General features: G+C 45.1%; 1 protein-coding gene across 15 annotated transcripts in view; it reads right to left on the reverse strand.

The window, feature by feature from the left end:
* The window catches only part of PHKA2 (phosphorylase kinase regulatory subunit alpha 2), a 91,800-nt gene that overhangs the window by 20,049 nt on the left and 59,417 nt on the right, over window positions 1–12,334 (reverse strand). For all 15 annotated transcript variants that reach the window (XR_008675653.2, XR_010132471.1, XM_055376690.2 and 12 more), the window contains 4 exons: window positions 11,367–11,511; window positions 11,040–11,118; window positions 7,021–7,190; window positions 5,662–5,835 (listed from right to left, as the gene is read on the reverse strand). Coding sequence is in view for 13 of the 15 variants with exons in the window: in XM_055376690.2 (XP_055232665.1) it covers window positions 5,662–5,835; window positions 7,021–7,190; window positions 11,040–11,118; window positions 11,367–11,511 (568 nt within the window). In the remaining 2 variants the exon portion in view is untranslated. The remainder of the gene's footprint in view (window positions 1–5,661; window positions 5,836–7,020; window positions 7,191–11,039; window positions 11,119–11,366; window positions 11,512–12,334) is intronic.

Genomic DNA, 12,334 nt, shown 5'->3' on the forward strand with positions numbered 1-12,334 from the left:
TTCAGCCTGGGTGACAGAGCAAGACCCTGTCAAAAAAAAAAAAAAAAAAAGAGAAATATGGTATATAAGATGAAAAATGATTCACCTCTATAGGGCCCTTGCCATGAATGGAGCTTGCAGGACTGGAAGTTGCTCTGGGTGACTGGGTGAGTGGTGAGTGAATGTGAAGGCCTAGGATATGACTGTACACCGCTGTAGACTTCATAAATACTCTACACTCACACTGCACTGAATTCATCACACAGTGTTCTTTAATACTAAATGACCTTAGCTTACTGTAACTTTATAAACTTAAATTTTTAAAAATTTGACTTTTGTAATAACAGCTTAAAACACAGATTGTACAGCTGTACAAAAATATTTTCTTTTCTTTTCTTTTTTTTTTTTTTTTGAGATGGAGTCTCGCCTTGTTGCCCAGGCTGGACTGCAGTGGTGCGATCTCGGCTCACTGCAACCTCCACCTCCCTGGATCAAGCGACTCTCCCACCTCAGCCTCCCGAGTAGCTGGGATTACAGGTGTGTGCCTCCACGCCCAGCTAATTTTTGTATTTTTAGTAGAGACAGGGTTTCACCATGTTGGCCAGGCTGGTCTCGAACTCCTAACCCACCCACCTGGGCCTCCTAAAGTGCTGGGATTACAGGCATGAGCCACCACAGCCGGCCCACAAAAATATTTTCTTTACGTTCTTATTCTATAAGCTTTGATCTATTTTTTAGTTTTATTTATTTTACTTTTTAAACTTTTTTTAAAAAATGAAAACACAAACACACACATTAGGCCTATGCAGGGCCAGGATCATCCATCTCACTGCTTCCACCTCCACAGCTTGTCCCACTGGAAGGTCTTCAGGGGCAGTAACGTACATGGAGCTGTCATCTCCTAAGATAACAATGCTTTCTCCTGTAATCCCTCTTGAAGAACTGGTCTGCAGCTGTTTCACAGTTAACGTTTTTTAATAAGTAAAAGGAGTACACTCTAAATACGCAAACCAGCAACATACTTATGTATTATCAAGTATTATGTACTATACATAATTGTATGTGCTAGACTTGTATACGACTGGCAGCGCAGGAGGTTTGTTGATACTGGCATCGCCACAAACATGTGAGCAGTGCATGGTGCTACAAAGTCACTACAGCTACGATGTCACTAGGTGACAGAAAGGTTTCAGCTCCACTATAATCTTAGGGGACCACCGCCATATATGCGGTCTGCCATTGACCAAAAAGTTATGTGGTGCATAACTGTATATATATTTTTTTAAAAGACAAATCCTTGAGAATGAAGAAAAACAAGAAAGAAGACAACAGGAACAGAATTTCAGAAGCGGGAAAGCTGACAGATGAAAGATAAGTGATTTAGCTGACACAAGGCAACCAATTCCCAAGTCTGCAGTGGAGAAATCCGAGAGCTGGTCAGTTACACCCAAGGCTCATCAGAAGTCCCTGGGGCCTGCTGCACTATGTGCTTCTGGAACTGGGGCCTAGAAGGGGTGTCCAAAACAAGGAAGGCTGGGGAGAAGCTATTTGAGAAGCAGTGAGCTCCCTGGACATCCGCTTCAACTACCCCCAGCTTGATGACCACCTCACTCACTCTGACAGAAGACTGGAGGGTCTCTCAGAAGAGGGTAAAGGAGGAAGGGGCTCGAAGAGAGGGGGGCTGCTGATTAGCACATCTGAAGGCGTAGATACATTCCTTAAGGGAATTATAAGTAACTATATAGCTCCAGGCAACCAGGCCCTAATCCTTGAAATAGGAAATCCACTAGGAGATTGTACAGTATCTCTGGGAAATCAAATAACTCCGAGTCAACAAGCCCCACCCATGGGCTTGGAGATTCTCACGCATGACCAGGTAAGCGAGGAGGAGCAGGGCATTGGAAGGAGGACGCTCATGTGGAAGACAGAAACCTAAGCAAACCGGAAAAGGTGACTTGGGGGAATGGAAACCATTCAAAGAGTAAAAAGGGTATATACAAACCAAAACAAAAAGCCCTGCCATTAATATTCTTAGAATAATAACAAATTGCCAGGCATGGTGGCTCATGCCTGTAATCCCAGCACTTTGGGAAGCCACGGCGGGCAGATCGTTTGAGGTCAGGAGTTTGAGACCAGCCTGGGCAACATGGTGAAACCCTGTCTCCACAGAAATAAAAATAAAAATTAGCTGGGTGTGGTGGCATGCACCTGTGGTCCCAGCTACTTGGGAGGTTGAGGTAGGGGGATCGCTTGGGCCTGGGAGGTGAAGGCTGCAGTAAGCCGTAACTGCACCACTGCACTTCAGCCTGGGTGACAGAGCAGGACCTTTTCTTTCTCTCTCTCTTTCAGAAAAAGAAATTATACCGTATTTTTACTACTTTTTTGAGACATGGTCTCGCTCTGTCACCCAGGCTGGAGTGCAGTGGCATGATCATGGCTCACTGCAGCCTCAACCTCCCGGACTCATGCGATCCTCCCACCTCAGCCTCCCAAGTACCTGGGATCACAGACATGCACCACCACGCCTGGCTAATCTTTTTTTTTTTTTTTTTGGTAGAGACAGTGTCTTGCTATGTTGCCCAGGCTGGTGCAGAATTCTTGGGTTCAAGGAATCCGCCTGTCTTGGCCTCCCAATGTGCTGGGATTATAGGCATCAGCCACTGCGTCTGGCCAAGAAATTATATTGTAAACGTGAAACAAAAACAGACACAATTTGGGGAACAAAGATTTAAAACATGATAGCAAAAGTGGCTAAATTGAGGTGATGGAACAAAAAGTTGAGACAATGGCTCTCAGGACAAGACAGAAAAATGGAAAACAGAAGGAAAAGAATGATAAAGTCTTCTCTAGGAAGTCAACTTTGGAATCATAGGAACACCAGAAAGAAAGAACAGAGAAAATGTTGGGCAGGAAATGAGTCAAGAAACTTTTCAGGAAAACTTTACAGGACTGAAAAACAAATTTCCAGATTGGAAAGGCCCACTGTGTATCCAACACAATGGATGAAAACACACCCAGATAGAGATTAAGGTGCAGCACTGAGATGTCAGAAGCCGGGAGCAGAGAAGATCCTAAACACTTTCAAAGAGAAAAATAGCTCATATTTTAAGTATCAAAAATCAGAATGAGCCGGGCATGGTGGCTCACGCCTGTAATCCCAGCACTTTGGGAGGCCCAAGAGGGCAGATTGCCTGAGGTCAGAAGTTCAAGACCAGCCTGGCCAACACGGTGAAACCCTGTCTCTACTAAAAATACAAAAATTAGCCGGATGTGATGGTGGGCGCCTGTAATCCCAGCTACTTGGGAGGCTGAGGCAGGAGAATCACTTGAACCCAGGAGGCTCGCTTGAACCCAGGAGGCGGAGGTTGCAGTGAGCTGAGATCGTGCCACTGCACTCTGGCCTGGGCGACAGAGTGATACTCTTGTCTCAAACAATCAGAATGGGTTTAATTTCTGATATGGTTTGAATGTCTCACTCAAATCTCATGTTGAAATGCAATCCCCAGTGTTGGAGGTGGGGCCTGGTGGGAGGTGTTTGGATCATGGGGGTGGGTCCCTCATGAATGGCTTGGGCCATCCCCTTGGTGATAAGTGAGCTCTCACTCTGAGTTCACAAGGGATATGAGATCTGGTTGTTTAAAAGTGTGTGACCACTCTCTCTTGTTCCTACTGTCGCCATGTGAAGTGTCTGCTCCCCTTTTGTCTTCCGTCATGACTGGAAGCTTCCTGAGGCCTCCCTAGAAGCCAAGTAGATGCCAGCATCATGCTTCCTGTACAGCCTGCAGAACCCTGAGCCAATTAGACCTCTTTTCTTTATAAATTACCCAGTTTCAGGTATTTCTTTATGGCAATGCAAGAATGGACTAATACTTTTTTTTTTTTTTTTTTTTGAGACAGGTTCTCGTTCTGTTACTCAGGCTGGAGTGCAGTGGTGTGATCACAGCTCACTGCAACCTCAACCTCCCTGAGCTCAAGTGATCCTCCTGCTTCAGACTCCCAAGTAGCTGGGACTACAGGCATGTGCCACCATGCCTGGCTATTTTTTCTATTTTTTGTAGAGACAGGGCCTCACTATCTTGCCCAGGCTGGTCTCAAATTCCTGGACTCAAGCGATCTTCCTGCCTCAGTTTCCCAGATTGCTCAGATTATAGGCATGAGCCACTGTGCCTGCCCAGGTTTAGATTTCTCAACAGAAACACCAACACACTGATAGCAAGAAGACAATAAGTCATACTTTCAAAAATCTGCAAAAAAATGTCTTTTTTTTTTTTTTTTTTGAGACAGAGTCTTGCTCTGTCACCCAGGCTGGAGTGTAGTGGCACAATCTCAGCTCACTGCAACCTCTGCCTCCCGGGTTCAAGTGCTTCTTCTGCCTCAGCCTCCTGAGTAGCTGGGATTACAGGTGCAGGCCACCAAACCTGGCTCATTTCTGTATTTTTAGTACAGACAGTGTTTCACCATGTTGGCCAGGCTAGTCTCAAACTCCTGGCCTCAAGTGATCCGCCCGCCTCAGCTTCCAAAAGTGCTGGGATTACAGGTGTGAGCCACCACGCCCAGCCAAAAAAATGTATTTTTAATCTAGAATTCTATACCCAGCCAAACTCTCAAATGGGTCTGGAACATTTGTAGACATTTTTAAAATGGCAAGGTTTCAACAATTTTACCCACCGTGCACTGTTTCTCAGGAAACTACTGCATGTCCTCTATCAAAATAAGAGTGAACCAAGAAAGAAGAGTTGGGATACAGAACACAGGAGAGCCATCCCAGGAGACAAGTCAAGGAAGCCTCCAGGGAAGATCCCAGGGTAAAAAGCACCTCAGACACTGAGGGCAACCAAGCCAGAAGGGGGCAGAGGGCAGTGCAGTTCAAAAACAAGCAAATCAAGAGCTGTCACCACCATGCCCTCTTCCACTTCACTTTTTTTTTTTTTGAAACCTACTGAAACTATTCTAGAATGTGCTCCACCAAAACAGAAGAATACATTGAGAAAGGGGAACACAACAGATTCAGGAACCACAGAATCCAACTAAGGAGACAAGCCAGGGAAACTCCCAGGATGACACATATGCAACAGGCCTAGAGCGCAGTCAGCACAGATAGAAGGAGACTCGTGGACTCTAAGAAAGGCAGTGGAATTGAGAGATTCACCGATACGACTGAGCTTGTGGAAATTTGTATTGCGAGGCCACTGGAAGATGTAGAAAGAAAGCAAAGCAAATGAAAAGCCAGGGCAACTTTACCTTTCGAAAAAACAGAGTAAAAATGGGAATATAAACAGAGTATACTATAATGCTCAGTTGGAAATATTTGTGTACATACAATGATATAAAGAGTGAATATTGATTTAACTAAAATTTAACCCCTTGGTGGGTTAGGGGGAGTGAAGCAGAGGAGTGGTGATTTAAGACAGCCAGATCCTTACCCACTTAATCGAAAGTCAACAAGTACCGAATCAAGTCAATGCATGTGAAGACAGCAGTATGTACACATTATTTGAGAAATATGGAGATATGTACATACCAGAAGAAAGAGCTAAAAGAGTTGAAAGTGGTTACCTCTAAGTAGAAGCACGTGGGGGGCATTTTGTTGTCTTCTAGGATTCTTTGGCTTTTAAATTATGTCCCTGCATTACTTTGATAAAAGAAGGTATTTTAACAGGCAGAAAAGAGTTAATAACATACATGGAACTTCCAAACCCTTTGCTTTTGCCATCACAGAAAGTATGTCCCAGGTGGAGTGGATAGCACTGAAGACATGGCGGTCTTCTGTGTTCTTACAAAGAGGAGGCAGATAGGACCTCAACGATGTGCTTTGCAGAAGGTGGTTGATATAATGGTCAAGTTCGTCTTGGCTTTCTGTAATTGGACAAGCAAGAAAAAGAGCCAATGAAACCAAGCTGCAGAAATATGACTACACAATAGTGACCATGGGTAGCAAGCAGCACTGAGTAGGCTTAGCAGATGACAACACTGAGATATCGATATTTGCACTCCCACTCACCCCTGAAGAGTAAGAAGAGATTTACAGAGATAATGTATGTGTGTAGAAATTTGCTGTTTGGAAAAACTTTATCCCAGGAAAAAAAAACTACCGGTCAAGATAGTGTTTACATCTCGTCCTCCCAAGATGAACCGAATAATATGTAAGACAGCCTGAAGGATAGCAGCCGAAGTCTGGGCTTTTTGTTTTAATTTGTCATGAGTGAGCTAAGCCTTATGGAACTCCCAGCCCTAATTCCAACTACTATCTAAAAGTGAAAAACAGATCACCTCAAAACCTTATTCAGACTGAGAAATGTTATATACATAGGGTTTCATCACTCATATCCAACCAAACCTAGATCATTCTACCACTCCTTTGAAAATTCAAGCAGTATGTTTCTGTCTTCAGAATGTATGTATTCTGTGCAAAGTTCCCATTCCTGGCCAGCCACGGTGGCTCATGCCTGTAATCCCAGCACTTTGGGAGGACGAGGCAGGCTGATCAGTTGAGCCCAGGAGTTCAAGACCAGCCAGGGCAACATAAGGAGACCCCATCTCTATAAAATATAAAAGAATTAGCTGGGTATGGTGGTGCTTCCCTGTAGGCCTATAGTCTTAGCCACTTGGGAGGCTGAGGTGGGAGGATTGCTTGAGCCCAGGAGGTCGAGGCTGCAGTGAGCCATGATCATGCCACTGCACTACTCCAGCCTGGGCAACAGAGCAAGACCCTGTCTCAAAAACAAACAACAACAACAAAAAAAAAAAAAAAAAAAAAGAGAGAGAGAGAAGAAAAAAAAGAAAAAAAGTCCCCATTCCTGAAACTCTTTGTCCTTCTAGGTTTAAAAATGCCCCACTTTCAAGGACATCATTTGCAGTTTCGGTTTTTAAACTGGCATTTTATTCATTTTAATATATGCAAGTTTCAGAAGCCTCTTTTTTGTTTTTCCTTGTTTTTAATTATGAATCATTGTCTATATTTGAGTCTTAGGGCAATTTTATCACAATGCTAAAGTTTAAATAAATTCAGCGAACTACCCACAAAAGCATTCCAAGCTGTACCTTGATTACAGGTGTCTTCCGGATATCCTACCAAATCTGCATCACTATCAGGACTGAAAGTCCCTTCGCTGGCATTGTCAAACAACTTCTCATCACAGTCTGGATCCAGAAAAGTCAGATACGTGTAGAACGATGTGGTGAGAAATTCCGAAAGGTTCCCTAATTTTACTCTGCCAAGAAGACACCGTGTTAGGGACACAGGTAGTGTGTGGATAACCTTCCGCTATGAATCACTGAGAGACTTTTGCACAACCATGTGGTGCTTCTGCCAGAATCAATACATATATCACTCTGCAGATTGCCCCATATAAGCGGTCAGCCAAGACATTCAAACAAAAATTCAATAGCAAGTATGAAGTGAACGCGCACAGCATATTAAAAGCCAAATGAATCACACTGACTTCTTACTCCCAACCCAACACAAACACGACTCTATTTTACTGAACCAACCAACAGTTTGACAAAATATATTGCGCAAACTACTTTTAAACAGAACCAACCCATGTTTTTGTTTTGTTTTTTCCCCCAAAACGACTGGCCCAGAAGCAGTGATTCTCTGGGCACACACGTTCCATTATTTATGAGTCCCTACCATGAAACATCCTCACACAGGGACAGAGGTGCTATGATGGAAGAGGTCAGGTTCCCTTTAGAAGGAATTCAATGGGGAAGCCATCCCCAGACTGGAGCAGAAGCCCTGTGTGGCCCTATCACCTTAGGCTGGGCACAGTTCCACTGAAACCTGGATGCTGGGTTTGGCAGCCTGGGGCCTGAGGTTCTGCAGGTCCAACCCCACACGCTGGGAGCGATTTGCACGTACAGAAGAAAACATTCTTAAAAGGTTACACTGGGGGAGCAGAAAGCAATGGATCCCTCCCTCAGAGTTATCAGCACCAGATTGGGATTTAGTTGAAAAGGCTGAGAAACGTTTAAAGAGTCAACTGAGGCATATGTAATGCAATAGTATCAGAGGTGCCAGAGCTTCAGCCTCAAAAGGGCTATAACCAGAATGACAGACCGAGGGAAAGAAAAGCCTTCCTTTAATTGAGCACCCCCCCAAGTGGATCCAGTGGGTATGTAGGGTGAGTTCAGCTTTTAAAAAACCCTCAGAAATAGGCTGGGCACCATGGTTTATGCTTGCAATCCCAGCACTTTGGGAGGCCAAGGCAGGCGGATCACCTGAGCTCAGGAGTTTGAGACCACCCTGGCCAACATGGTGAAACCCCTCTCTACTAAAAATACAAAAATTAGCAGGGTGTGGTGGCAGGCATCTGTAATCCCAGGTACTTGAGAGGCTGAGACAGAATTGCTTGAACCTGGGAGGTGGAGGTTGCAGTGAGCCGAGATCGCGCCACTGTACTCCAGCCTGGGCGACAGAGACTCCGTCTCAAAAGAAAAACAACAACAACCCTCAGAAATAGAGGAAAAGCCAAAACTGTGACTCAACTTATCAAGAACTTAATTATCTTTGCAATATAATTTTTATAACACTGTGTTACAAAGTTATAACTCCTACATGTAATCTATAAATCATATACTAAATTATAACTATATTAATTTTATTTATAAAGCTCTTAATGATCATGAACTGAGCAGAAGTAGCCTAGGCATTCCAGTCTCTTCTAAGGCTCTCTGAATCATCTCCCATGGTCTATAACCAAGGGGCCCTCCTGACACCAACAAGCCCTCATCCAGCTCAGCACCAGGGCTTAGAGGCCGGGTTCTGGGTTCACACAGAGCTGCTGCACCTATTCCTCTTCTGCCAATGGCTCTCTGAGTCTACAGCTCCTTGTCTATGAAATGGGAATTCACCCCAAGTCAGAAAGTGAAGCCTCAATGAGACAACACATTGAATACATGGCCAGTGCTCAGTGAACTGCAGACAATTTCCTTTTTACAATGATTAGATCTCAATAAAAGGATTTATTTTGCAGCTGGGCACAGTAGCTCACACCTGTAATCCCAGCACTTTGGGAGGCTGAGGCAGGTGGATCACCTGAGGTCAGGAGTTTGAGACCAGCCTGGCCAACATGGTGAAACCCCGTCTCTACTAAAAATACAAAATTAGCCAGGTGTGGTGGCACATGCCTGTGATCCCAGCTACCTGGGAGGCCGAGGCAGGAGAATTGCTTGAACCTGGGGGGTGGAGGTTGCAGTGAGCCGAGATTGTGCCACTGCACTCCAGCCTGGGCAACAAGAGTGAAACTCCGCTTCAAAAAAAAAAAATTATTTTGCAAAATGGTTAATTATAGGCCTTTGGTATTCTCTCTCAGTTACGATGCCATGCACCAGGTGGTAACTGAAGCAAATTGGAGGTAAAATGTGCAAAAGTGGATGCAGATTGCTGGTATGGCACTAGTCCTGGAAGTGTATACAGCAAAACACTGGGGACAGTCTCGCGAGAAAGGCCAGGAGAAGCTTGGATCAAGGACCACTTCAAGTCTACAGCAAAACCTGCAAGAAGCTCTGTGGGCAGAGGGACCAACCTCAGTGGGCTCTTCAAATCGCTCAAGGCCAGGGTTAGAAATAACAGGGACTTAACTTTGGGGACATCATGTGAAATGAGCCAGTCACAAAATGATAAATGTATGATGCCACTTATATGAGCTATCTGGAGCAGTCAAACTCATGGAGACAGAAAGGCTGGTGGTTGCTAGGGGCTGGGAGGAGGGGGAAATAGAGTTGCTATTAATGGGTGTACAGTTTTACTTGTTGCAAAATGAAAAGAGTTCTGGAGATTGGTTGCACAACAATGTGAATGTACTTAACACTACTGAACTATATACTTACAAATGGTTAAGGTAATGTTATAGGTAAATTACCATAATTTTAAAAAAACGACAGTGACTTTGCTGTGGTAGGAGTGTCCCTGGGGTGAGAGGATGTGAGAAGAAAGGGTGACTTCAACTCCAAAAGTTTTAGCAACTGGAATTCCATCAGGGACCAAACAGAAGCCTCCCTGAGCCCTGGAAAGGCTACACCAGGGCTGAGCTACACAGTGAGAGTCTCCTTTTTTTTTTTTTTTTTGAGACGGAGTCTCATTCTGTTACCCAGGCTGGAGTGCAGTGGTATGATCTTGGCTCACTGCAGCCTCTACCTCCTAAGTTCAAGCGATTCTCCTGCCTCAGCCTCCCAAATGGCTGGGACTACAGGCGTGCACCACCATGCCTGGCTAATTTTTGTATTTTTAATAGAGACAGGGTTTTGCCAGGCTGGTCTCAAACTTCTGACCTCAGGTGATCTGCCTGCCTCAGCCTCCCAAAGTGCTGGGATTATAGTGTGAGCCACCGTGCCTGGTCCACAGCATTCTCTTGGGGCCCTTCTGGTATATCCTAAGGGATGGAAGAAGATGAGAGAACAGACACTACAGAGAAGACCTCTGCCTTGTGACAGTAGAGGGCACAAAAATGGAAGGGGTATTCCTGGAGGGCAAGCCCTCTATCACTCAAGGTGCTTAAGCATAATACCTGGGTGCGTCTGCCCTACTTGGGGCCTGTAAACCAGAAGGGGGCTCATTCCACAGAGGGTGAGGGGCCGGCCAGTGACCTACACAGACTCATTCAGGCACTCTGCTGTGAGGGCTCTAAGGAATTTGCCAAGTCCTGCAAATGAATCTTAAGGTGATAGCATATTCAAGTCGGTGCAAGGAGCATTTATTGGGCACCTGCAGGATCCCAGGCAGAGTATTTTCTTCCACACCTTTTAACAGAAATATACACAGAATTCCATACATGCGTTCCAAGAAGAACAGATGTTTCAGAGGGACTTGATGGTTCACCTCCCTATGTCCGAGGCCTCCTGGTGCCTGTAAAGCTTAAAAGATATCAGCCGAGTGCTGTTTCAGAGATGAGCCAAGTTTCACACGGGCGACTAGATTAGAGAAGTGTTACCTTCCTGCTTACTCTAAAACTGCATGCTTTTAGGTTCAACAATTAATATGAAAAACGGGACAAGGGCAGCAAAGGACTTTAAGAAAGGTCAGTGCTACTCTTATATTTTTTAAAAAAATCACAAATTACCTGGCTCCTCCAAAATATCCATCCTCTAGTTTTCTAATTGTGGAGAGCACAGCAGAATGAATGTCTGAGCCATCATTTGCTAAGGAAAAAAAGTGATGAATTAGTTTAGTCCGGGCAGACTTTTTTTACCTGTTATGCACTGAAACATTTTCATCAACACCATCTAATTAAAATATTTCCGGCATAGAAGATTCCCGAGATAAGAAACCAAACTGCTAAGAAGCCCCTTCAGTGCTTAGTTCTGGCCATGGGAGCCATTTTAAACATTTGTAAGAGCCCAAACCACCCCTGGGGCAGGAGGGAGCCTGCTGAAATCCCTGGAGTTACTGAGCATGGTGTGACTGATGGGGAAGGTGAGCGTGGGTCTGCCCGTCATCCTCCAGCAGGTGCACAGGTAGGCCAGCTCGATCCTTAGCATCTCCACGATCATCTCGTTGTCGAGGGCCAGGTAGAAGTGATGCTGGTCGGTGAACTGAAAGTCAGAGGAGGCTGGGTAAACGGCCACCCTTTCTTTACCTGGAAACACCAGCTGACAACTCAGGTCAGCACTAATCCTGGGGTTTTATTGCCAGGCAAGAGGCTCAGTACTGGTTTCAATCCACCCAGTCATGGGGCTGCCCTGCTCAAGATCAGACAAATCAGTCTGCTGCCTGCCCGGGAGCTGTCGCTGTAGGGTGGAAGGGAAAGGTACACTGCTAGATTTATTTCCGGCTCCTCAGATGGGGATTTAAGCATCTTGCCCAACACTGCTGTCTCTGAAAGCAAATCAATAACTCCTTAATTCCTGATCCTTCCAGGGCTATGGGTTTGAAGATGCTTTCCAAGTGGGGGCACTGTGAGCAGGTGAGAGGTGGACACTGTTTACCTGACTGATGGCTTTGGTTAATGTCAACTAAAGACACTGCTGCCTGATGTTGAGAACAAATCAAATTGTTCTCTTGGCCTCTGGACTAGTGCATGCTCAGCTCTGGACTGAAATTTGCTACTAAGGGAAATAGCTCGCAAGATTTCTGTGAGCAGCAGGGACTAGGATGAAAGAGCAGCTTGACCCAAGACCCCATGACCAACCCTGTGCCCAGGTAAGCAGGGGTTGTGCCCTGCGCTGCCAAAGCGATCCCACTGTTGGTCTTTCTAGCTGCCCAAATGGGTGAAAAACATTTTCTATGTACTTCCACAGGACTAGTTTTCTTTGGAAACCAAAGCTCTCCAGTAAGTTCCATAATCAGTACATTCAGTATCCTGGTAAGTGAGGGTGTGGCCAGAAAATCAGCCTGGCTGTGTGTTACACAGAGGGT

This window comes from Gorilla gorilla, chromosome X, assembly GCF_029281585.2.
Source record: "Gorilla gorilla gorilla isolate KB3781 chromosome X, NHGRI_mGorGor1-v2.1_pri, whole genome shotgun sequence".
In the NCBI taxonomy this organism is placed as follows: Eukaryota; Metazoa; Chordata; class Mammalia; order Primates; family Hominidae; genus Gorilla; species Gorilla gorilla.